Source organism: Pleurodeles waltl, chromosome 3_1, assembly GCF_031143425.1.
Source record: "Pleurodeles waltl isolate 20211129_DDA chromosome 3_1, aPleWal1.hap1.20221129, whole genome shotgun sequence".
NCBI classification, from domain to species: domain Eukaryota; kingdom Metazoa; phylum Chordata; class Amphibia; order Caudata; family Salamandridae; genus Pleurodeles; species Pleurodeles waltl.
Window position 1 is genome coordinate 358601069 of NC_090440.1, and position 27455 is coordinate 358628523.

A 27455-nucleotide genomic window follows, 5' to 3' on the forward strand; every position below is an offset into this window, starting at 1 on the left:
TCTTCTTGAGGTCACCAGGAATCTGAAGTGCAAGGTTCAGCGGGGGTGCCCCTAAATATCAGATTTAGGGGTGTTACAGGGGTCAGATGGCAGTAGCCAATTACTACTGTCCCCGAGGGTGGCTACACCCTTCCTATGCCCACTCCCTTTGGGAAAGGGGGCACATTTCTATCCCTATTGGCTATTTTCCTCCAAAGCAAGATGGAGGATTCTGAAGGAGGGAGTCACTTCAGATCTGGATACCTTAGAGGTGGTCCCAGCTGCAATGGCCACTTCTCCTTGTTTTTCCTAATTTTCCTGCTGGACCTGCTACCAAAAGTGGGACCTGGTCTGGGGGTGGGAATCTCCACTAGCTGGAGTGCCCTGGGGGACTGTAACAGGAGCCCTGAGCCTTTGAAGTTCACCACCAAGTGTTGCAGTTCCTGCAGGGGGAGGTGTGGAGAACATCTACCCAGAGCAGGCTTTGTTCCTGACCCCAGAGAGCACAAATGCCCCACCCCACGGGGTAAGAAGAACAAGTTGCTTACCTTCGGTAATGCCTTTTCTAGTGGATACACTAGCTTCATGTGGATTCCTCACCTTATGAATTCTCCCAACGCGCCAGCATTCAACAGAAATTTTCTTCCCAGCTCTGCACGTCGACAAGGATGTCACAATTGCCCGACTCCACGTGACTCTGTCTGATGTCATTTTGGCAATAAGAGGTCCTCGCCGGCATGCTGATGTCAGTTTTCACCATTTGTTATGTGCCATTGAGGCGAACAGGTGATCACCGACTTCACAAATTCAATATATATACATCAATCAAATATAATACATAATATTTATTCAAATAAAAAGAGCAAAAATGAATATACATATACACCCAAAGAAATCTTGGTATGACCAGACCAGCAACGGGGAGGCGGGTGGTACTGTGAAGAATCCACAGCTAGCTAGTGTATCCACCAGAAAAGGAGTTGCCGAAAGTAAGTAACTTGTTCTTCTGATGGATACAACTACCTGTGGATTCCCACCTTATGAATAGAGTCCCAAAGCAGTACCACACTCGGAGGTGGGTGCCTGACTGGTCACACCAAGAAATCCTGAAGCACAGAACGTACAAAATGGCCATCACTTCTAACTTCTGAATCTAAGCAATAATGCTTTGTGAAAGTGTGGAGGGAAGCCCAAGTTGCGGCCTTACAGATCTCAGCAACCGGGACACCTCTTGCCAAGGCTGAAGTGGCAGACTTAGCCCTGGTGGAATGGGCCCTATTACCAACAGGAGGAACCTTCTTTGCCAAAGAATAACAGAGTTTAATGCAAAGAATTACCCACCTGGACAGTGTTCTCTTGTGGACTGTCACTCCTTTTCTCTTCCCCACATAGCCAATGAAGAGTTGATCGTTCACTCGAAACTCTCGGGTCCTTTCAATATAAAAGCTTAAAGCCCTCCTTGGGTCAAGTTGGCGCAGTCTCTACTCCTCTTTTGATGGATGGGAAGGAGCGTAAAAGGACGAGAGTGTTATGGATTGCCCCATATGGAATGGAGTAACTACCTTTGGTAGGAAAGCCACCCTGGTTCTCAGCACCACCTTGTCTGCATGAAAGGATGTGAAAGGGGGGTTTTACATTAAGATGCTGTAGCTCACTCACACGCCTAGCAGATGTGATGGCTGTGAGGAAAACTGTCTTCAAAACCAATAGCCTTAATGGTCAAGAATGCAAAGGTTCAAATGGTGAACCCATCAGAAAAGTGAGAACTAAATTTGAATCCCACTGAGGCATAACAAACGGAGTGGGAGGAAACTTGTTAGTTAACCCTTTAAGGAACCTAAGAACTATTGGGGACTTAAATAAGGAAGGTTGATCAGGAAAGCAAAGAAAAGCGGACAGCACTGATAAATAGCCTTTCACCGTTGCAACTGCGCAACCGTTCTGTGCCAATGAAAGTTCAAAAAGCAAAATATCAGATAAATGTGCCTTTAAGGGATCAATTTGTCTCTCTCCACACTAAGTAACAAATTTTGCCCTTCTACTGGCACAGTCAGTCTTGGTGGAGTGTTGCTTGGCCGATAAAATAATGTCCACCACTTCTGGTGGGAGAGAAAAAGAATTCAGGTTGCCCCATTCAATCTCCAGGCATATAGGTGCAGGCTCTGGGGGTGGGGGTGTAGAACCTGCCCCTGTGACTGCAAGAGGATGTCTACCCTGTAAGGGAGATGGAGCGGAGGGCACAGTGAGAGTTGGAGAAGGCCTGTGTACCACACCCTTCTCGCACCGGATACTGGAGGCTGCAGAAAGACGGGCAGTGCGCGTTCTCCAGAATGGCAAACAGGTCTACCTGAGGAAACCCCCACATCTGGAAGATGTAATAGATCAGGTCTGGATGGAGACGCTACTCGTGATCGGACGAGAAATGCCGACTGAGACTGTCCGCATGCACGTTTAGTACTCCAGCCAGATGGGTTTCTTATAAGCAAATCTGATGGTCCTCAGCCCAGGACCAGAGACGCAGAGCCTCTCTGCAGAGAAGGTACGACCCTACTCCTCCCTGCTTGTTGATGTACTACATCGCAGTAGTGTTGTCTGTCAGGACTTGGACTGACTCACCGCAAAGGGAGGGGAGGAAGGCCTTGAGAGCAAGACATATCACCCGCAATTCCAACAGATTGATATGAAACATCTGTTCTACTGGAACCAATGACCTTTGACCTCCAGGGCCCCCAGATGTGCTCCCCACCCTAGAGTGGAAGCATCCGTTATGACCGTGGCCACTGGAGGCAGTAGTGAAAATGCCCTTCCTTGTGAAAGATTGCAGTCCACAGCCCACCATAGTAGATCTGCCGCAGCATCTCTGGAGATCGTTATTGACTCCTCGAAATCCTCTTTGTGTTTAAACCACTGCCTGCGGAGGCACCACTGAAGAGCACTCATGTGCCAGCGTGCATGAGTGACCAACAGAATGCAAGAAGTGAACAAACCGAGCAGACGTAGGACCTTGAGGACTGGAACAACTGCTCCATTTCGAAACATTGGACTCAACGCCTGAATGTCCTAAATCCGCTGAGGCAGAGGAAAGGCCCGATCCAACGTTGTGTCCAGTACTGCCCCTATGAACAGGAGGCGCTGAGAGGGCTCCAGGTGAGATTTGGGCACGTTTACTGAAAAACCCAGATCGAAGAACAACCGGGTTGTCATCTGCAGGTGATGCAGCACAAGCTCTGGAGACTTGGCTTTGATCAACCAGTCATCCAGGTAAGGGCATACCGATATTCCATTCCTCCTGAGATTTGCTGCAACCACCACCATCACCTTCGTGACGACTCGAGGTGCTGAAGTAAGACCAAAAGGAAGGACCGCAAACTGGCAGTGTTGCTACCCTATAACAAACCGGAGATGCTTCCTGTAGGACTTCAGAATAGGGATATGAAAGTACGCATCCTGTAAGTCGACAGACACCATCCAAACCTCTTTGTTCAACGCCAGCAGCACCTGTGCTAGGGTCAGCCATTTGAATTTCTCCTGTTTGAGGAACCAATTCAAAACCCTCTGGTCCAGGATAGGTCTCAACCGACCATCCTTCTTGGGGATCAGGAAATATCTTGAATAACAACCCTGATCCTTTTCCTGCTCTGGAACCAACTCCACTGCCCCGGTCGATAAAAGGACTAGAACTTCCTGCTGCAACAACAGGAGATGGTCTTCTGTGCAAAAGGATGGACGGGGAGGGAAAGGAGGAGGAAACTCCCAAAAAGGAAGGGCATAACCTTTCCCCACAATGTTGAGAACCCAGGAGTCCGATGTGACTAACTCCCACTCGCAGAGAAAATACAGGAGAAGCATGAGACAAAATGGGTGGAGAACTAAGACTGGTTTCCTTGCTGTGTTCCCCCTGAGGAAGAGGAGGAGGCAGTGTGCTGCTGGGTGGACCCTCTTGTTCTAACCCTACCCCGCCCTTTAAAGGACCGATAGGGCGGACTTGAAGGCTGCTGGGCTGCCGACTGAGGTCTCCCACAAATGGAAGTTCCTCTCCCGAATCCCCTAAACCTTCTGAAAGACCTGAATGGGGTGGTAGTGGAATCCTGCAGGCCCAAGGACTTGGCAGTAGCCCTGCTTTCCCTAAAATGCTCTAAGGCAGAGTCATCTTTACCTCCAAATAATGTGTCCCCATCAAAAGGTAGGTCCAAAAGGGTCCTCTGGACATCCGTAGAGAATCCTGAAGATCTCAACCACACATACCTACTGGTGGCAATGGAAGTGCCCACTGCCCTGGCCACAGAGTCCGTAATATCCATGCCCGACTGGATGACTAGCTGCAGCCTGCGTATCCGACAGGAGTCCCTGCAATTCTAGAGGCAGATCAGGTACCACAGTCTTAGCTGCGTCCATCAGGGCATGAATGTACCTACCCAATACACAAGCCGCATTGGCAGATTTGAGGGCCATGCTGCAGGATGAAAAGATATTTTTGGCCGAATGCTCCATCCTCTTGGACTCCCTGTCTGAAGGTGTTGCAGGGAAGGAACCTGGAGCCGAACTAGAGGAGAAAGAAGCCTGGACCACCAAACTTCCCTGAGTCGGATGTTGTGACAGGAACCCCGGATCGCCCAGAGCCACCCTGTACCTTCTTGCCACTGATCTGTTGACAGCTGACGACATCACATGCTTCTTCCAGACTTCCAGAATGGGCTCCGTAAGAGCATCGTTAAAAGGAAGTAGTGGTTCCGCAGCAGCTGAAGCAGGATGCAGGACCTCAGTCAAGATGTTGGTCTTAACCTCTGCAGCAGGTAGTGGGAGGTCCAGGAACTCTGCTGCCTTTCGTACCACAGAGTGAAAAGAGGCTGCCTCTTCTGTGTATTCTCCTGGAGAGGCTAGATCCCACTCAAGGGAAGTGTCTAAACCACTTGCCAAGTCCAAGCCCTGATAGTGCCCCAGGGGCTCAGCAATTTCTCCTTCCACCAGGAGCTACCTCTAGGAGCCTCAGTGCTCTTCTCCTATATCTTAATCAGGCCTCTAATCTTGGCGTCAACATGGAATTTACCAACGTTGACGACATCGGCTTTAAGCTTAACTGACGACCAGCAGACACACCCCGATCTCTGGATTCATCCAGTGCCGGAACCAAATTAATTGGCGCCGTGGACTCTCTGGGCCGCTTTTCACTGGCGTCGATCGAACCTGGAGCAACGCCATCAACTCCACTGGTGTAGCAGGTGAAGATATCGGCGTCAAAGGTCTTCCAGGCAGTACCATCGGCATCGGTGCCGGACCAACACCCTCCGCAGGATAAAAGGGCATAAACGGCGCCGGCTTGTATGGAGCCGGAGCACCCAATGCAAAGGCCAAAGGACATGTGGGACCAGCCGGTGCACCACCAGGAGCCATGGTGTCAAAGACATTAAACATGGCATTCAGAAATGCCGCCGGATCCGCTCCTGGAGTGGGGAAGGCAGCATACCGCTGCTCCTCCTGCGGTGTGTGTGCCGGATCTGGAGCATCCGACTGCGCTCCAGGTGAGAAGCGAGGACTTCCCTGAGGCTCAACTACCTCGAATGCTGATGGCGCTGGAGAAGCCTGAAGACTCTGCTGTGGAGTCACTGTTGGACTCATCTCCCACGTCGTACGACGCCGACTGGATGGAGACCTCGACTGAGACCGACCTCTATCCGAACGACGTTGAGAATGATGTTGATGACGTTTCTTGTGCGACTTTGAGGATTTTCTGGAAGAAGACCTCCGATGACTCCTGTCCTTCTTCTCCTTGGCCAAAAATAATTTGGCCTCCCTCTCCTTGAGCACCTTCGGGTTAATTTTCTGGCAGGACCCACATTCCTCCACGTCATGGTCTGAACTCAAGCACCACAGGCAATCATTGTGTGGATCGGTCACCGACATGCGACCTCCCCCCACTCCCGACAAGGTTTAAAACCGGATTTCCTAGGGGGAGACATTGTAACAACAATAAACACCTTTGACAACTGTAACCTTTCCCAAGAGTTAGGAGAAAACCGTTATGCTTCGAAGGCATGGAAAAAAGGGAACTGATGTCAGCACGCCGGCGAGGACCTTTTATTGCCACAGTGACGTCAGACGGAGTCACATGGAGTCGGGCAATTGTGACGTCCTCCTCGACGTGCAGAGCTGGGGAGAAAATTTCAGTCGAATGCTGGTGCATTGGGAGAATTTATATGGTGAGGAATCCACAGGTAGTTGTATCCATCAAAAATGTGTCTGTTAGTGGCAAGCTGGCACAGACCGGTCAGCCTTATACTAAAGGGTTGGGTGTAATACAGGGGGCATATCTCTAGTATGCCCTCTATGTCCATTTTACAATAAATCCAACACTGGCATCAGTGTGTGTAGGAAGTTGGCTCTGTATATACTATCTCAAAGTAAGAGATAGTGTGCACAGAGTCCAAGGGTTCCCCTTAGAGGTTGATAGTGGCAAAATTAGATAATTCTAATGCTCTATTTGGTGGTAGTGAGGTCAAGCAGTAGGCTTATCAGAGGGTAGTGTTAAGTATTTGTTATACACACACAGGCAATAAATGAGGAACACACACTCAAAGACTTAACTCCAGGTCAATAGTTTTTACATAGAAAAATATATTTTCTTAATTTAATTTAGAACCACAAGGTTCAAGATTTGAGGTAAGTACATAAAATGCCAGGTACTTCACACAAGTAAGTATAGAACTTTGATTTAAAACAGTAGTACACACACTTTTGGTTAAAATGGCACTAAGCTATTTTAAAAGTGGACAAAGTGCAAAAATCAACAGTTCCTGGGGGAGGTAAGTTTGGTTAGGTTTCTCAGGTAAGTAAAGCACTTACACAGTCAGTCTCCTGGGCACAGGCAGCCCACTGTTAGGGGTTCAAGGCAACCACAAAGTCACCGCACCAGCAACACAGGGCCGGTCAGGTGCAGAGGTCAAAGGAGGGCCCAAAACACATGAGCGCCTATGAAGAACAGGGGTGCTCCAGTTCAGTCTGCTCTCAGGTAAGTACCTATGTCCTCGGTGAGCAGACCAGGGGTTTTTTATAGAGTACTGGGGGGGGGACAAACAGGAACACAAAACACACCCTCAGCGGCACAGGGGTGGCTGGGAGCAGTGTGCAAAGTAGACATCAGGTCTGCTATTGAAAGCAATGGAGGGACCCGAGGGTCACTTAGGCGATGCAGGCAGGGCACAGGGGGGCTTTTCGGGCCAGCCACCGACTGGGCTAGGAAGAGGGCTGCCTACTGGTCACTCCTGCACTGGTGGGTGGTTCCTCTCGGTTCTGGGGGCTGCGGGTGCAGTGCTTGGTCCAGGTGTCGGGTTCATTGTTACCAGGCAGTTGCAGTCAGGGGGAGCCTCTGGATCCTCTCTGCAGGCGTCGCTGTGGGCGGTGCAGGGGGATCTACTCAGGGTACTCACGTCATCATAGTCACCTGGGAGTCCTCTCTGCTGTGTTAGTTCTCTGGAGCTCGAGTCGGGGGCGTCGGGTGCAGAGTGAGAAGTCTTATGCTTCCGTCAGGAAGAGAGAGTTCTTTAAAAGTTGCTTTAAAGTTGCAAAGTTGTTGCAGTTGTTGAAGAGTGCCACTGTTCTTGGGAGTTTCTTGGTCCTTCGGGTTCAGGGCAGTCCTCTGAGTCCTCAAAGGTCACTGGTCCCTGTCGGATGTGTCGCTGTGCAGGTTCTGTGAGTCTGGAGACAGGCCTGTAGGGCTGGGGCCAAGTCAGTTGTCGTCTCTGTCCTCTCTGCAGGGCTTTTAGGTCAGCAGTCCTTCTTTCTTCAGGTTGCAGGAATCTGATTTCCTGGGTTCAAGATCGCCCCTAAATACTAAATTTAGGGGTATGTTTAGGTCTGGGGCAGTAGCCAAAGGCTACTGTCCTGGAGGGTGGCTACACACTATTTGTGCCTCCTCCCTGAGGGGTGGGGGCACATCCCTATTCCTATTGGGGGAATCCTCCAAACTCAAGATGGAGGATTTCTAAAGGCAGTGGTCACCTCAGCTTAGGGCACCTTAGGGGCTGTCCTGACTGGTGGGTGACTCCTCCTTGTTTTTCTCATTATCTCCTCCAGCCTTGCTGCCAAAAGTGGGGGCGTGGCCGGAGGGGCGGGCATTTCCACTAGCTGGGATGCCCTGGGGTGCTGTAACAAAAGGCATGAGTCTTTGAGGCTCACCGTCAGGTGTTACAGTTCCTGCATGGGGAGGTGAGAAGCAGCTCCACCCAGTACAGGCTTTGTTCCTGGCCACAGAGTGACAAAGGCATTCATCCCATGTCGCCAGAAACTCGCCTGGTTGTGGCAGGCTGGCAGCAACTGGTCAGCCTAGCACTAGGAGTTGGACTGGTATTCAAGGGGCATCTCTAAGATGCCCTCTGAGTGTATTTTACAATAAATCCCACACTGGCATCAGTGTGCATTTATTGTGCTGAGAAGTTTGATACCAAACTTCCCAGATTTCAGTGTAGCCATTATGGAACTGTGGAGTTTGTGTTTGACAAACTCCCAGGCCATATACTCTTTATGGCTACCCTGCACTTACAATGTCTAAGGTTTTTCTTAGACACTGTAGGGGCATAGTGCTCATGCACTTATGCCCTCACCTGTGGTATAGTGCACCCTGCTTGAGGGCTGTCTGCGTGCCAGGGCTGTGCCAATTGTGGGAACAAAGGTACAGTTTAGGGAAAGAACACTGGTGCTGGGGCCTGGTTAGCAGGGTCCCAGCACACCTTCAATCATAACTGGCATCAACAAAAGGCAAAAAGTCAGGTTGTAACCATGCCAAGGAAGGCATTTCCTTACAGTGTGGGTTTAGTGTGCTGAGAAGTTTGATACCAAACTTCCCAGGCTTCAGTGAAGCCATCATGGAGCTGTGGAGTTCGTAATGACAAACTCCCAGCCCATCTACTTAATATTACTACTCTGCACTTACAATGTCCAGTCATGGACCTAGACACTGCAAGGGCATATGGCTCATGCAGCTATGCCCTCTTTTGTGGTATAGTGCACCCTGCTTGAGGGCTGTGAGTCTTGCTAGAGGGGTGACTTACCTATGCCACAGGCAGTGGATGGTAGGCATGGCATCCAGGGGGAGATGCATGTTGACTTTACCTTTTTCTCCCCACCAGCACACACAAGCTGCAATGGGAGTGTGCATGTGTTTGGTGAGGGGTCCCTTAGGGTGGCATAATACATGCTGCAGCCCTTAGGGACCCTCCCTGGCCACAGAGCACTTGGTGCCACTGGTACCTTTTATATGGGACTTAACTGTGTGCCAGAGATGTGTCAATTGTGGGAACAATGGTACAGTTTTTAGGGAAAGAACACTGGTGCTGGGGCCTGGTTAGCAGGATCCCAGCACACACTCAGTCAAGTTATCCTCAACATCATACAAAAAGTGGGGGGTAACCATGCCAAAAGGGGCACATTCCTACAGCGGGAATAACCACCATTGCCTACTTCTGACACTGGAACCCTCTCTATAGCTTCCTTGGCCAAAAGAGACGTTATTTCCTTGAGGAGCAAGGACAGATGATCATCTGTCAGCCGATCTTGTGTTAGAGCTATAGAGGGAGGGAAGGATTCGAAAGGGAGGTAGTAGCCCCTCTGAATGATCTGCAAGATCCACTGTCCAATATTATGGACTGCCAGTGGTGAAGATGATGGTGGATTTTCCCACCAACTGGACACCCATGGTCTTGCAGTACAATATTAGGAGGGCTTGGAAGCTTCAGCTGCAGGGGGGTTGGTGGTTTTGGCATACCGCACTCTAGTACGCACACAACTTGGGGAGCTTGGATAGTGGCTGGCATAGGGCTGGTGCAGTGGTGCCTCCCTCCCGTAGACACGAAAGGGCTGAAAGGGAGACTGAGGATGTTGGGCAACTGAAAGGCCCAAGGACATGCCCATAGCCCACGAGTCCTTAAAGCTGACCAGCATCGAGTCTGCCTTCTCTCCAGAGAGACAGGTCCCATTGAACTGCATGTCCATGAGGTTGGTGTTGGCATCCCCCAAAAAAACAGATGTTCTCAGCCAGGCATGATGTCAAAGCATCACTGTCAAGGAAACCACTTTCCCCAGCGAGTGGTCACATCCAAACCACACATTTTCTGTGTCTACCCCATCCTTGTCCACTCGGGAGAGAACGGCCCGGGCCTCCTCCGGAACTTGCACAACCATGTTCCACAACATTTGGGAGTAGCGGCCCAAAAGGCATGGAGTGTTCCTCAACTACAATCCCAGGCTCGCAGAAGAAAACATTTTCTTTCTTTAGGTATCCAGGCTCTTGGATTCCCTGTCCGGGGGTGCGGCAGAGAACGCACCATGGGAGGTCAAGGCTGAGACTACCATGCTCTCAGGGGTGGGGTGTTGGGTGACGAAACGTGGGTCCCTAGGTGCATGGGATAACAGCAGGAGATTGTCCTGTTCATATGAGTCCCTGTGCTGGACCTCTACCAGGTTCCCAGCAGGACATCTGTAAGTGCTTCATTAAAAGGGAGCAGGAGTTCTGAAGATGAAACTACGGGCTGAAGCACTTCCATCAAGATGTTAGTATTGGTGCTTGGGTCAGCTTTTCCTTGCTGTTATGGTTGCTACCCTTTGGTCTCCAGAGCCCCTACTGCGAGCGCTTTCACAAGCACCTCCCACCACCCTGGTCACCACCTTTTGGTATTTTTGCCCTGGTCACTGCCCTTTCATTTTTTTGCCTCGGTCACTACCTTTTTGTCTTTTTGCCATTGTTGCCTTTTTTCATTCTTGGCTTTCTGCTGTTATTGCCTTTTTACATTTCTGTCTTTTCCTTATTGCTGCCTTCTCTGCCATTTCACTGTTGTCTCCCTGTTTGTGGATTTTTGTTTGTGGTCTTTGTAGTTGTGTGTGGCTGCCCCCCCCATGTCACTCCCGCAACCTTACTGCTCTTTTGATCCACCCACCGTCAGCCCACACACCACCACTCAGTGCCCCTCCCACCCTAGGGCCTACTTAATGAAGTCGCAGCGTGACCTCATTGAGAAGGTACTTGAGCCAGCTCTCTCTCACCGTTCTTATTGCTCCCCACTGGCCTCTAGAACTCGGCTCTGCCTTTCTGCACTCCTGCTGAGAGCACTTTCACCGAGCTCTTCCCCACCCTGGTCACAGGCTTTTGGTCTTCTTGTCCTGGTCACTGTGTTTGAGTTTTTGAGCCATTCTTGCCTTTTTGTCTTTATGCCTTTGTTGCTATTTTGCCTTTTTGCCATTCTTGCCTTTTCGCCTTCTCAGATTTCTGCTATTGTTACCTTTTTGCCTTCTTGCCTTTCTGCTGTCGTTGTCTTTTTGCCTATCTGTCTTTTTGCTATTGCTGCTTTTGCTGCCTTTTCGCTTGTCTCCCTGTTTGTGGATTTTTGTTTGTGGCCTTTGTTTTTAGTTGTGCATGGCTTCCACCCTGCCCCCATGTCACTCCTGTTACCTTCCTGCTCTTTTTTCCAGCCTGCCACCAGCCCGCCCACCACCACTCAGTGCCCCTTCCACCCCAGAAGCTACTTTATGGAGGCCGTAGCACAGCCACACCGCTGGTGTGCCAAAGGCATGCCAAATGCAAGCCCGACTGCACCCCGACCGCGCCCAGCACCAGGAACACTGGTTCTCTTACCATCTGCAGATACTCAGCCTCTGAACTGTGGGACCTATGGGACCTGAACACGATGGAATTGAGACAACAACTGCTGCAGCACAACTTCCTGGACCACGGCTGGACCTTTTAATTGCCACCAATGCCATTTTCACCTTCAACACTGAAACCACACAAATGACCATGCATTGTGAAAAAGAACTTCTCCTCGATGTAAGATCCCTCTGCAAACAGAGTACAAATGTCTGGGACACCATAACCACTCTCCAACCTGATCTGATGTACATCAAAGAGACCTGGCTCACCCCCGCATCAGCTCCAGACATCACCTGCACAACCTCTCAAGGCTACAAATTATACACAGAGAGCGCCATAACCAACACAGAGAAGGCATCACCATCATCCACAAGGACAGCCTCCTATGCACCAACGCTGAGGATGGTATGTCACCCACCATGGAACACCTTAACTTCCAAATCAGAACCAATGCTACAACCACCATCAGAGGAACCCTGCCATACAGACCCTCTGGCCCCCACCTTCCGCAAAACTATTGCCAATTTCATCTCCCAACAGCCTTCGACTCCAGACACTACATCTTCCTGGGGGACCTCAACTTACATCTAGACAACCCAAACGACAGCATCGCCACTACTTCCTTGACAACCTCAACAACATTGGACTCAAGCAACGGGTCACCAGCCCCATGCACAACGCAAGCCACACCTTGAAGCCCATTGCCAGTGACAGGATTAAATTCTCCCACATGACGGAACTATCATGGACCCACCACCACATCGTACACTTTACTGTCACAAGCATGCCTGAACCCTCCTCCACCCAACCCCCCTTCCACACTGCAGCTGGGTAAAAATAACCAAGACCCAATGGACATCCAACCTCAATACCCAGAGACCCAACCCCACCAGCATCATTGAGCAAGATGCCCACCACTTCTCTGACTGGATCCTCAACTGCACTGATGAACTCACCCCCACAAGAAACGCCAACACCAGATGATCCAGCAAGTCGGCCGGCTGGTTGACAGCGGTACTCCGCCCACTGAAGAAAGAAGGCAAGCGACTAGAAGGACGATAGTGCACTAGCTGCCCTCAACAAATATCATCACCACCTCAGGGAAGCACAAAAAGATGCCCTGACCAACTGCATTGAGAAGAGCACCAACCACGCCAAGGAGCTTTTTAGCATAGTGAGAGAGTTCTCCTGCCCTGCAGCCACGGAGAACACAATCCAACCTTCACAGACCCTGAGCGATTCTTTGGCAGACTACCTCCACAACAAAATAACCGCCATTTACAGCAACTTTGCCCCCCAACAACCAGCCTGGGCCACCTTCTTAGCCCGACAGACATAACCCACAGCCACCTGATCATGGACTGGAAGATGCTAACAACTCAGGAAACAGCTGCCCTCGTGAGCGCAACCCACTCCATATCATCAACCTGGACAAAGTGTGATCAGTAGCGCCCTCATCCCCATCCTCAACACCTCCATCACAACAGCCACCAGTCCTGATGCTTGGAAGCATGCACATGTAAAACCACTCCAGAAAAAAATGTCCGCCGACCCCAGCGACCTCAAGAACTACTGCCCACTCTCACTGATAACTTTCCCCACCAAAGTACTTGAAAGAGCCATCAACTGACAGCTCACTGAACACTTAGAAGAACATAATCTACTGTACACCTCCCAAGCAGGTTCCCGCACAAAACACAGCTCCAAAACAGCCCTAATCGCCGCAACTGATGGCATCAGAGCCCTCTTCGACCACGTAGAGAAAGCAGCCCTAATCCTCCTCAACCTCTCAGCAGCCTTTGATACCGTCTCCCACCACACCCTCATCATCAGACTCCCCCACTTCAGGATTCAGAGCAACACCTTGAAATAGATCCTTGCCTTCCTCCTAGGCCGCACTCAAAGAGTCCGCCTGCCTCCCTATACCACGGAACCCAAGCACATCATCTGTAGCACACCTGAGGTTCCTCTCTTAGCCCCACCCTCTTTAACTCCTACATAACACCATTGCAGACATTGCAAGCAGCCATGGACTCAACATTATCTCATATGCTGATGACATGCAATTCATCCTTTCACTTTCCGAAGAGCAATCCACCCCAAGAACCAATTTCCACAACGCCATAACCAACGTTGAAGAATGGATGAGAACCAACTACCTGAAATTGAACACAGACAGGACAGAGGTAATCATTTTCAATAACACTGCATCCCTATGGAACAACACCTGATGGGCAGTCACCCTCAGGCAAGCCCCGACCCTGAAGGACCACATACTCAACCTCTGCATTATCATCGACAATGGACTCACCTTCAAGCCTCATATAAACACAGTTGCCATCACCTGCTTCCTCATCCTCTGCATGCTCTGAACATTTTTCAGATGGATCCCCATAGACGCCAGAAGAAAGGTGACCCAGGACATAATTTCCAGCAACTGGACTACGGAAACACACTCTATGTGGGAGTCACCACCCAAATCCTAAACTGCCTCCAAACTATACAGAACTGTGCAGCAAGGCTCATCCTTGATCTCCCCAGATGCATCAGCATCACCCTGCACCTCAGAAGCCTACGCTAGCTGCCCATGCAAGAGAGATGCAAATTCAAGGTCCTTATCCTTGACTTTAAAGCCCTTCACAACATTAGACCCAAACACATCAACCAACGTCCGAGTTTCCACCAACTCACCAGAGAACTCCGGTCAGCCTCTCTCGCCCTTGCACAGTTCCCACAAGTCTGCCTTAGCCACAGCGGAGGTCGCTCCTTCTCTTACCTTGCGGACAAAATCTGGAATGACCTCCACCTGCAAACCAGTCACTCCCTCCCCGATTTCAGGAAGAGGCTCAAGACATGGTTTTTCACCAGTGAGAGACTGCCAGCACCCAACTGCACACCCCAGTGCCTGGATACCCCTTGGGGTGATGTGCCGCTCTCTACAAATACCGATTGATTGATTGATTGACCTCCGTGGGTAGTTCCAGGTAGAGGACTTCTGCTGCCTCTTCACCACCATTGCATAAGATATGCCTTTCTGCATAGCCACGGTAGGGTGATAAAAGAAACCAGTAGTTGGAGATGTATCCAATCTACTGCCATCTCCCAGTTCCTCACACCAGCCCACGGATCTTTGGCTCTCCAACTGGTATTCTAAAAGGTCCAGTGACCCCTCCCATTCTCACCCCCATGCCTAGTCCTTCAGTCTAGGGATCTGGCAACAATCGAGAACCAATGGGTCCCGTCAGTGCCAGAATCGATCTATCAACGTTATTCCAACTCTAAGTCGTCGGGTATCAAAATGGAGCAGGAGCATTGCGTTGGGACCGGCCTCAGGGAAGGTTGCGTTGGCATGACTAGCATCGGTCCGGATCCGAGATCTGATCCACGAGGAAGCATCAGAGCTGAGCCCAAAGCCGCCAGTGTAGAACCCAATGGGTCCCCCTCTGACTCGGCAGGGCCCAAAGGCACTCTGGAGAGTTCGGCCCACTGAAATGCGCAGTGCATGGCCTTGTAAAACTCTTTCACTTGAGTGGTGGTCGCTCCGGCTCCTGGAAAATGGGGAGGAATGGGGTTGAAGCTGGCAATGGCTCTGGAGAACTGTGCCTCAAATGCCAATGTTCCGTTCTCTTCACGTTGGCCTGCGGACCAGGAGAAGTAGGTCCAAGCTTCGACTTCTTATGCTTCTTGTGCCTCTTCCCAGAGTGTCCCAAAGACTTGGGAAGAGACAAAGAGGACTTCAGGCCTCTGGAGTAGTCCTGCCACCTTCCCCTCTACACATACTGTTGTCGATTGGGACTTACACCACCGAGGAAGCAAGTGACAGGACATTGCCTGCAGGCCCATTAGCAGCTTTAGGGAATGCTCCCTCAAAGCCATTGGTGTCATAGCCCGGCAGTCCGAGCACGACTTGGAGTTGTGGTCATGCTTGAGACAACACAAACAGACCAGATGGGGGTCAGTAACTGACATGGCATGGTGGCCAGCTTAAATCCTGTCTTCCTCAAAGACATCCTTTGACACACCGAAAAAAACACTCAACAAAACATTGAAAAAATTCTGTCAAAAACTGAGAGAGGGGTAGCTCTTCTCCGGATCAGCGCTAACTGGGGCGGAAAGAAAAGAATTGACACCTGCGTGCCAAAGTGGCATCTATATAGCTGACCGAGATGTCACTTCGGGCACGTTTGATACCGTTGACAAAGCAGGGAACTAAACAAAGCCACCTGACAGCATGCAGAGGTACTGCTCATGCACAAATCTTCTAGATCCAATGTGATGCCTGGGAAATTCAAAGGTAAGGAATCTGCGGCTAGATGTTTCTATCAAATGGAGGTACTGTCCATGCAAAAATCTTCCGGATCCAGTGTGATGCCTAGGAAATTCAAAAGTAAGGAATCTGCAGCTAGATGTTTCTATCAGATATAAACTGCTGTATGTGACCCTGCAATCCTAAGAACTGCGGAGAAGGACTTAAAAGTGCAGTAGTGGAAATAGCGCACGCTCACCAAGAAACGCAGAAATAGCCGGTAGCGTGCTGGCAGCCCCCTTTGACTTTGAACATGCTCATCTAATTCATGAAGACTTGCGGTGAACCACAAATAGTGGAAGGAGTAGAAGTAGCACTCACCCATCAAAGCCCTAAATTAACCCGGCACTCCCTGCATGACTGACAGGTGAGGTCTTTGTGCACCACCGACATTTCCTAACACAGGCTACACAGGAGCTGAGACTACCTTAACCTGTGACCGCCAACCTCCCATAGCCGTCTTTAGCCACTGCAATGACTGAACGTGCCTGAAACGCCACCAAAGTTAATAAAATAGTGCCAGTGCTCTACTGAATGAGATAAAGAAACAACACTCAGAGCACCCTACCAGGACAGCTCTGCAGTCTGCTCCCCCCGCAACACCTTGCCATTACCGTCAATGCATGCGAAGATTTAAAAACAGCACGTGGGTCACAGAAATATAAACACACACTATCTATCCCAGCACAGCCAATGCTAGACCAAGATAGCCCAAGAGCCTGATAGGGAACAGACTCGCTTCATATCCCTCTCTCCGCTCTAGGTCATAGCTGGATGTAATTTCCTCCACATCTGAATCTTTTCTGTGTCTTGCTTTGGGCTGACTGAGGTGTGTGCGCTACCTGCACTACCTGCTCTTGCCTGCCCACCTCTGTTCTGGCACTATACCACGACTGCTGTTTTTTGGAAGAACACACACAAAGAGAATGTATTTTTCTGATACCATCACCTCACCAAAAAGCGCATTTATTACCTGTGCGAGCCTTCAACTACCTCCTAATGCAGAGCCCCTCAATATAACAGAACACAAAGTAAAAGTCATACGCTCCTTTACCTTTATATAAAGCAAAGCTTCTGACATCTTTCTTAAATAAGAACTTGTTACATAAATTTCAAAAGTGACTCTACAATGGAGTGTTCCTACAATTTAGACAGTCTCTGAAATCTCGTGTGAGGACAAAACACCGCCACCAAGAAATAATCAAAGGGACTTCCACTGAGCATCATACACAGAGTACTTTTTCACAGGCTAACTTTCACCTCGACATACAAAAAAGGTGTACACTGTTCCAAATGGAAAAATATAATCACTAGGGGAACATTAAAGTTCAGGAGCAAGAGCCCTCACACATCCGAGAGGATGTCATGCTTCATCATCGGGTAGCTCCTCGTCAGACCGGCGCTGCAATGTCTGATGGGCTCCCCGTAAGGGGGCTCTTTGACGGAGATCTTTTAGGTAGCAGCCGTGGTAGCGGACACTACAAGACCTGGTGTTGCGGTCAGGCGCTAATCCTGGCAGGAGAGTGAAAGCTAAAATTGGTTCCCAGTCTTAATAGGAGCGAGTCAATTTAATTAATCAATGGAATAAGACCGGGACCAAGATTAAAAACAGAAGAAAAGTGTAAAATGAGAATAATGCTCAACCACTTTCTGCATGGTGCTGGAGCTTAAGGAGATTATCGTCGGGCTCCTAGGACATGGTCAACATGTTTCGCGTACAGTGGTCTAACAAGATCCCATGACGCTTCTTCAGGACCAATACATAATAAGACTTCTCCTGTCTATATTATCGAAAGTTTGCAAAAATGTCAAACAAATCATATAGTCACTTACATTGAAGTTCACTAATTGTCAGAAACCTTTAATGGTCGCCCATCCCTTGGTACATGGGGGGCCCCTTGGGAAGTAGCATGCCGAAAGCAGTCACTATTTGTGGATGACGGCAGTCTGCAGGGGAACCTACCCTGACGTGCTCTCCCGAAAAGGGATGGGCAACCATTAAAGGTTTCTGACAATTAGTCAAATTGTGTTGACCATGTCCTAGGAGCCCGACGATAATCTCCTTAAGCTCCAGCACCATGCAGAAAGTGGTTGAGCATTATTCCTCATTTTACACTTTCCTTCTGTTTTTAATCTCGGTCCCGGTCTTATTCCATTGATTAATTAAATAGACTCGCTCCTATTAAGACTGGGAACCAATTTTAGCTTTCACTCTCCTGCCAGGATTAGCGCCTGACCGCAACACCAGGTCTTGTAGTGTCCGCTACCACGGCTGCTACCTAAAAGATCTCCGTCAAAGAGCCCCCTTACGGGGAGCCCGTCAGACACTGCAGCGCTGATCTGACGAGGAGCTACCCGATGATGAAACATGACATCCTCTCGGATGTGTGAGGGCTCTTGCTCCTGAACTTTAATGTTTACCTAGTGGTTATATTTTTCCATTTGGAACAGTGTACACCTTTTTTGTATGTTCAGTTATTTGGGAGACCGTACACTGGATCAACTAATCTCCCAGTCCCTCCCTTTGTTGATAACTCTCACCTCAGCCAAACCAAGTGCCCCAAACTAGCAAAACATTGTGCAATGGAACCAGCAGCAGACCCTCTAACCACAATAAATCGCATCCCTATAAACGGGTCAACTACAACAACTGAAACTGACATACCCACCTCTGGTCTCTCGGACTAGTATTTGATCTCACAACAGTTGACAAAAAGACCTTGAGGATGGGAAGGAGCATAAGGACAGCAAAGAATAAAGAGCATCTTGCAAAAGGACCAATTAAATCCTTCTGACATCAAGTCACCAGTCAAGCCAAAACAAGCCCTTGATATCAATGACAAAATGGACCGAATCCTACGCAACCTCTCTTCCCTACAAGAACTAGCACAAATCACCAAAGTGAACACTGATCTCCTGCAAACAGAGATCTCTGCCATGCAGAACGACCTTATATCTCTCACACTCACCTACATCCATACCACACTTTACACATACTCTGACACTCTTACATGCGCACTTATCAGGCTCACACTTGATTGGACACGCTTGCCCGTCCAATGACATAAGGGGCAACACACAGAGATAAGACACTGGCTAAGCTAATATCCAGCCTAAATCAACATCTCTCCAACTCTATGACTCAGAACACCACATCATTTCCTACAAGATCTGAGAGATGGTGTGCCTATAAGTGTTAAATTTAGATAAATGTCTTTAGATGTTTTGTCATGCCTGACGCGGCCATGATGGTATTCTGTGGTTTCTTCCCCACAAACGCTGCCTCGTGGATTAAGCAGCTAATGAATGCAAGCTCGATCAATGATAGTATGCTCTATCGTGCTTTAAACGAGCTTCACCCTTTCCTTCCAGTATATTCATCATAGATGTTCAAACGTTTAAAATGTTTGCCTAAACCTCACTTATATATGGACAGCTGACCACAAAGACCGCCACAACTACCCAAACCTACAGATAGCATATGTCAACTGAGCAACTGCCTACCACTAAATCACTCTCCAGACCTTGTTTACTACCTTGGCTGCAACACTACCCTTTACGATCCTTTGCAATCCTTTAGACTTCAAATCTATTTCCTACCACACTTGGTGTGCCTGGGTATGTTGCCTCAGAAGCACAGACAAGACTAAGTATCCTCATCCAAAAAGACCAAGTCGAGACTACTTTGGCTACCCCTAGATGTTTACATACAGACCACCACTCCCTCAGATGAGGGTACCAAGCTGCGAAATCACAGCTAACTACCCTCTTCTCTCAGCTAAATACTTGAGATACCCGCTCCCCTCCTCCAATGTTGCTACTTTTCTCGTTCTCTTTTTTTCTCTCTCCACTCCTCTTTCCACGAGAAGCCTCCCATCTGACCATGATAGCTAGTGTGGCAGTCATAGCAACAAAGTATCTCCACGCCCTGTCTCATTCAACCAACAATATTGTCCTAATTTACATGGATGTCACACCACCCTGTATGAAGTTCACAACTGACTTTTTATTTGACCTGCATGTATGATTCGGAAATCACTGTACTCATGGATGTCATTTAGGGGTCGTCAGCTGCGACCCCCAGCTTACCCCTTGCGACACCTGGCAGTGCCTCTGCGACCCCTATCAGAGGTGGCAAAATCAGACAGCTCTTCCTCATGGATGCTGCCTGGGGCACCACTTCCTTGTTTTCAATCAGTTTTTGTTATTACACTAATTGTAAATAATATAATAATGGAGTACAGTTAGCTGGACTATGGCCCTCCTTGGTAGCTGTGGTAAGTAAAAAACACTTTTAAGTGAATGTTGTGTGCATTTTTGCGGGTGAGTGTGTGCTTATGTAAGAGAAAGTGTGTGCATGACTGAATGTGTGTTTGTGTAAGCATGTGTGTTTGAGTGAAAGATGAAATGCTGTGTGATTGACGTCCATGACTGTACTGCCTTTATTTCTCGTCAGTACTATTTTGTTTTTCTTTCATTGTTTTTATTATTGTATTTCTGTATTATGAAAATGTTTAATAAAATGTTAAGATAAAAAAGACATACAGAATTAACACCATTGTGTTGTATGTAGCACCTTACAATGAAATGCTGTCATGTCTAAGCGTAGTAAGTCACAAACGTTCTCATTATTCATTATAATGGTGCACAAAACTGAGGTCGTTGGCTGTTTAAACCAATGAACTACCTGCATAAGGACCCCTGAAGCATTAACTGCAGGCTTGATGAGTCGGCTGACCAATTTGTGTGGGGATTGGCTTATCATGCCGGCAGGCCTTCCTAATACTGTAGGGGCATGCTAGCGCTTTTTACCTCACCCCTATGCCTGTCTGGTTAGCGCCTCAAGAGGCCTTCTACTGTGTGTGGTATTTAGGCCAGGTAGCAGTAGACGAAAAATATTAACTTGCTGAGCAGTCCTATGAAAATATTACAGTAACAATATACCTAATTTTTTTAAAAACAAGTAAATAATGTTATGTAAATCACCTGCTGTTACAGAGGGTCCAACTATTGTAAGCACTAGAAGACATTGATTTGTGCACGCCTTTGTGGCACCAAAATGTATAAACACTGATGAGCACTGATTTTCAGAATTTGTTAAAATACACGAAAAATAAATACTGAAAACAGGACGCCATTCTAATACCCAATTTCTTACACCTACTCTTTCAGTAGAATGGCTTTTCCATAAAAAGACAGATGAATGAAAAAGAATCCCAGGTTTAGTGCCTCAATTAAATTAATCTAACTACTGAAAATTCAAAATGTTTATGTTTCTGGTTTGGAATTATAGAAGTTCAATATACATAGACCATGTACTTCTAAACTGTGGGGCAGCAACTAACAGAGCATAGATACAAGATCGATTTAAGGGGTGAGAGCGAGCCTTAGAGGACAATACAGGGGAATTTTGACCTCTTGAGCAATTAAGTCAATTCGATGTTGTACCCAACTCAAGTCTCCAAATTTGACAGCTTCTCTCTTCGTTGTTTGCAGATCTACCTGTGTAATTTCTAGAAGGTTTATAATCAGCATGCCTATTTGGATTTAAACATTACACTTTTTGGAATCAAACGCTTTACCTTTCTGGAGACTGGAATAGACATTGTGAGCTCTATCATTGATCAGATCTTTACCTAAAGAGTATTCTACTGGGGAAGATTAATCTTCCTTTCTGGGATCTTTTTGTTTTTATGATAACACAAATCAGAGAAACTAAACATTAATCTTCATTCTGGGATCCTTACATTTTGTGATATTTACTCCCTTCTAAATTCCTCCTTTTTTCCCTTCTTTCCTATTATGCGCACCTTCGTTTTATGCTCTTGATTGCAACACGTTAATCCAAACATAAATCACAAAGACCGACCCCTCATCTACATCTATATAAATCCCCTAGATATGAGGATTAATGTACAGAGCTTGTCATAAACACACAATTTGCTACATTTTGCGTTTCCCTAACATGGTTCTTATTAACACAATCTCATCAACTGGGCTAAAAATAGCAAGTCTAGACTACTACTGCTATAACTGTGACGGCAAAGCAGCAGGAACATATTGATTTCAATGAGATTTCTCATTGTTAACTCTACACTGAGTTATATTCTATTACAATGGAGTCCAGTAAAATTATATACTCTCTTCTTAATACAGTCTGGTGTGAAATATCCCTTTCCTTCTTGTAGGTCACTACTGCGTTTTTCATCCAGAGTAATCCTTTTACTCAAAGAAAAGTGTTGGGTGAATTGAGTCCTGCCCTCTTTTTTATGCTAGAGGAAAAGTCAAGTTTTATCCTGTTTTTATTAAACCGTTTTTTTTGTGTTCTTGTTAACTGCTGCTTTTATACGAATCTCACTGCTATTCATGGAATGATGTTGTTTTGTACATACAATAATACATCACTTGAAATATGTAGGTGCTAACCTAATCAAACTGTCCCTCCATCTATTTGTTCAGTGACATTCCTTTCACATGGTAGGGTACAGATGGAAATGAGGTGAAAGCATAGCAGCTTGTATTGAAACTTGGCATATTAATTACGACAGCGCCAAAGTATATGAAAGTTTGTCATATATAGACTTACCATCATATCTCTTTCTATCTCTTCATACACTGTAGAAAGTGCTTCATCTCTGTTGTTTAAAGCAGTGCTCGCTTCCTTATGCATTTTGAACCATCCCTTAAAATAGTCTTCCTCTAGATCCCTATATGCAAGCACCAATGTTCGAAGGCCTTCTCCTGCAAACTCCTAGGTTAACAACACAAAAAAAAAATGAAAAAAGTGACATTGTGCAATTCTGTAATTCTCAGTAACATCACATGGATTACGAAGCACCCTATCCATCACTTAAACACTGGTGAGTGGTCTGCCATCCAGCCACGTCAGCCACGGCCCAGGCAAAGGACTACTAACCAAATTTTGAATTGCCCCCCCCACATCCTCCCTCCCGACTGGCAGGGTTCTCACTGCTTTCTGTGCATTTATTGATCCGGTGAAAATAATGAAGAACAATATACTAAGTGTTTACGTGGTCCTAAAGAGTACATTTTTTTTTGTTTAGAAAGGGAGTTTGTTTCATTAGAAGAACAGAACAACGCTCCTGGGGCATAAGACGTGTTTTCCCTGCGCAATTTTGACACTGCAAGTTTTCACTATGCCAGGAACTAGAAATGAGGGGTCAGGGGGCTGTGTGGCAAATGGGCCGTGATTAAGGGTTTGTAAGATGACCATAAAATTAGAGCTAATGGTGTCACAGGTCATGTAAAAAGTGTTTGAGCTCTAAGATAATTTTCAACACAATCAAATCTAAAGAATGAGTGATTTCGAGGACTCGCTATCAGTGGCGGCCGGCAGCTTCAGGAGGAAGGGGGGCGGGTGGGAAGCTCACACACACTCAGTCTTTCACACACACACACACGAACGCACATCCATTAACAACTCTCATGACATTCAAACATGCAAGCACACACGCACCAAACATTCATTTGAAAAGATCACACACACTTACCTTCAGCCTCGGAGGTCCCAGGAGTGTTGGGACTGCTGCCTTCCCTCATTGGCTGACCTTAGCTCATCCAATGATGGAAGGCAGCAGTCCCAGCCTCGTCAGAGTGGGATGGGGTCATTGAGACTGCTGACCCCACGCCATTCTGTGACGAAGTGTCACTGATTGACACTTGCCCTGGGCGCTTCAGGACTTAAACCTGAAGCGCCCAGGTCCAAGTCAATAGGTGACGCTTTCCTCATCACCTGGTGGAGGGCCTCGAGGCACCTTTGCTGAGCCAAGGAGGTCACGCCCAGAGGAGCTGTGACCTCCTCAGCCCAGCAAAGTTCAGCTCAGGCCGCCAGGAGTCTGCGCAAATCACGCATGTCTGCTCCTGGCTGCCTGACCTGAACATGAAGAGTGTGTGTCAGGCTGACCTTTGTTAAGCCTGACAGACAATCTTCATGAGGGGCAAAAGGTGGGGGGACGTAGCCCCTCTGCCCTAAAGGACAGGCCGCGCCTGCTTGCTCTTCTAAGTGTTTGTAAATTGAGAGGAAAGCTCTTGTCGTTATAGAAGATTATTCATTTTAAGGAGATGAGAATGAAATTCGGGCAGCCAAGAGTGTCAGATGTTGTGGAGGTGCCCAGGTCAGCAGCAGTGGCAGCCGAAACTATCAAGGGGATGGGGGGAGAATGGGACAACGGGGGAAGGGGAGGTGGCGGGTAGGAGCATCTTCTCCTACCTCGCTCGTTGCTCCTTTCCTATTTTGGTGTCCCAGCATTTACTGGGACACCTGTGCGAAAATGCCTCTCATGGCATGGTTACCCCCGGACTTTTTGCATTTTGTTGATGCTAGTTATGATTGAGCGTGTGCCGGGACCCTGCTAACCAGGCCCCAGCACCAGTGTTCTTTCCCTAAACTGTACCTTTATCTCCTCAATTGGCATGGCCCTGGCACACAGATAAGTCCCTTGTAACTGGTACCCCTGGTACCAAGGGCCCTGTGGACAGGGAAGGTCTATAAAATCTGACGCATGTATTATGCCACCCTGGGGACCTCTCATTCAGCACATGCACACTGCCTCACAGCTTGTGTGTGCTAGTGGAGAGAAAATGACTAAGTCGACATGGCACTTCCGTCAGCCTGCATGCCTTGCCCACATCCCGCTGCCTGTGGCATAGGTAAGTCACCCCTCTAGCATGCCTTACCGCCCTAAGGCAGGGTGCACTATACCCAAGGTGAGGGCATAGCTGCATGAGCACTATGCCCCTACAGAGTCTAAGCCAAATCGTAGCATTGTAAGTGCAGGGTAGCCATAAAGAGCATATGGTCTGGGAGTCTGTCATATATGAACTCCACAGTTCCATATTGACTACACTGAATTCTGGGAAGTTTGGTATCAAACTTCTCAGCACAATAAATCCACACTGATGCCATTGTGGGATTTATTGACAAATGCACACATAGAGGGCATCTTAGAGATGCCCCATATATACCAGTCCTATTCTTAGTGTTAGGCTGGCCAGTTCCTGCCAGCCTGCCAACACCCAGATGGGTTTCTGGCCACGTGGGGTGAGTGCCTTTGTCTCTCTGTGGCCACAAACAAAGCCTGCACTGGGTGGTGGTGCTTCTCACCTCCCCCTGCAGGAACTGTAACACCTTTCAGCGAACCTCAAAGGCTCAAGCCTGTTGTTACAGCGCCCCAGGGCACTTCAGCTAGTGGAGATGCCCGCCCCTCCGGACACAGCCCCAACTGTTGGCGGCAAGTCTGGAGGAGATAATGAGAAAAACAAGGAGGAGTCACCCATCAGTCAGCACAGCCCTTAAGGTGTCCTGATCTGAGGTGACCCTGCCTTAAGAAATCCTCCATCTTGTTTTGGAGGATTCCCCAAATAGGAATAGGGATGTGCCCCTCTCCCCTGAGGAAGGAGGCACAAAGAGGGTGTAGGCACCCTCCAGGACAGTAGTCATTGGCTACTGCACCCCAGACCTAAACACACCCCTAAATTGAGTATTTAAGGGCAACCCTGGACCAGGAAATCAGATTCCTGCAACCTGAAGAAAGAAGAAGGACTGCTGACCTGAAAGTCCTGTGGAGACGACGGAGACGCCTACCGGCCTGTCTCCAGACCCAAAGAACCTGCACAGCGACGCATCCAGCAGGACCAGCGACCTCCAAGGACTCAGTGGACTGACCTGCACCTAAAGGACCAAGAACCTCCCAAGGACAGCAGCTCTGTCCAAAACCAGCCACAAGAAACCGACTTTAAAGAGACTCTCGCCTCACTCCGAAAGCGTGAGTCTTCACACTCTGCAACCAATGCCCCCGGCTCGAGTTCAGGAGAACCAACACCGCAGAGAGGACTCCCAGGCGACTTCAACAATGTGGACACCCTGAGTCGACCTCCGTTCACCCCCACAGCGACACCTGCAGAGAGGATCTTGAGGCTCCCCATGACCGTGACTGCCTGGTAACAAAGGAACCCGACACCTGGACCAAGCACTGCACCTGCAGCCCCCAGGACCAAAAGGAACCACCTACCAACGCAGGAGTGACCAGCAGGTGTCCCTCATCCTAGCCCAGTCAGTGGCTGGCCAGAGAAGCCCCCCTGTGCCCTGCCTGCATCGCCAGAGTAACCCCCGGGTTCCTCCGCAAAACCTGACACCTACTTTGCACACTGCACCCGGCCGCCCCTGTGCCACTGAGGGTGTATTTTGTGTGCCTGTGTGTCCCCCCCCAGTGCTCTATAAAACCTTCCTGGTCTGCTCCCTGAGGACGCAGGTACGTATCTGCTAGCAGACTGGAACCGGAGCACCCCTGTTCTCCATAGGCGCCTATGCTATTTGGGCCCTACTTTGACCTCTGCACCTGACCGGCCCTGTGTTGCTGGTGCTGGGTGATTGGGGTTAACTTGAACCCCCAACAGTGGGCTGCCTATGCCCAGGAGACTGAACTTGTAAGTGCTTTACTTACCTAAGAAACTAACTATTACTTACCTCCCCCAGGATATGTTGATTTTTGCAGTGTCCACTTTTAAAATAGCTTATTGCAATTTTTGCCAAAACTGTGTATACTACTGTTTTAATTCAAAGTTCCATACTTACCTGAGTGAAGTACCTTACAATTTATGTGCTTACCTAAATTCTGAATCTTGTGGTTCTCAAATAAATTAAGAAAATTATATTTTTCTACATAAAAACCTATTGGCCTGGAGTTAAGTCTTTGAGTTTGTGTTCTCATTTATTGCCTGCGTGTGTACAACAAATGCTTAACACTACCCTCTGATAAGCCTACCGCTCGACCACACTACCACAAAATAGAACATTAGTATTATCTAATTTTGCCACTATCAACCTCTAAGGAGGACCCTTCGACTCTGTGCACACTATTTCTCACTTTGAGATAGTATATACAGAGCCAACTTCCTACAACACCAGAACAGGCTCCCCAGCAATCCTGGCACTGCTTTCATGCTAAAGCTAGCATGAAAGCAGTGCCAAGATTGGTCTGAGAGGCTCGGACTACCGCTCAGACACAACCCTGGAGCCTGTGCAATTTCTCCTACCTGGCTATGTACACATCTGGGTGGGAGATCTAAGTGCGCATGTGTATTTGGCCAGCCTGAGATGGCCGACCAAACACACATGCGCACTTAGTGCACTCTCTCCTCATCCCCCTTCCCGAGGCCCAGCCTGTCCCTCCTTTCACATGCTGGTTGATCGAGTAGCAGAAAAATAAACCAATATTGAAATATCATTTTATTTTTTTGCTGCTGGCTCTTAGCCGGGGGGCAATGCCCTTGCAGGTCAGCAAACTTACAGTCTGGCACCATATACTGGAATTAACCTAGTCATATGCCTCTTCATTAATAAACAGAACACATTTGATTTAGAAAATATAATGTTGCAGCTTGGGGGCGGCCCAAGTTGGCAGCTGTGTTGGACGCACTGTAGCGAGCTCTGCTTTGGGCCCAACCATAAATCCTCCAAATATCTTGCCCATCCGGACATTTCCACTATTGGAGCGGTACTGATGACTACGACGC

At 48.3% G+C, this 27455-nt stretch overlaps 1 protein-coding gene across 1 annotated transcript in view; it reads right to left on the bottom strand.

Annotated features, from left to right (window-relative positions):
• The window catches only part of ATP8B4 (ATPase phospholipid transporting 8B4 (putative)), a 2552767-nt gene that overhangs the window by 805330 nt on the left and 1719982 nt on the right, over positions 1-27455 (bottom strand). Inside the window, exon 17 of the mRNA XM_069222521.1 lies at positions 22507-22671. Within this exon, the coding sequence (XP_069078622.1) occupies positions 22507-22671 (165 nt within the window). The remainder of the gene's footprint in view (positions 1-22506; positions 22672-27455) is intronic.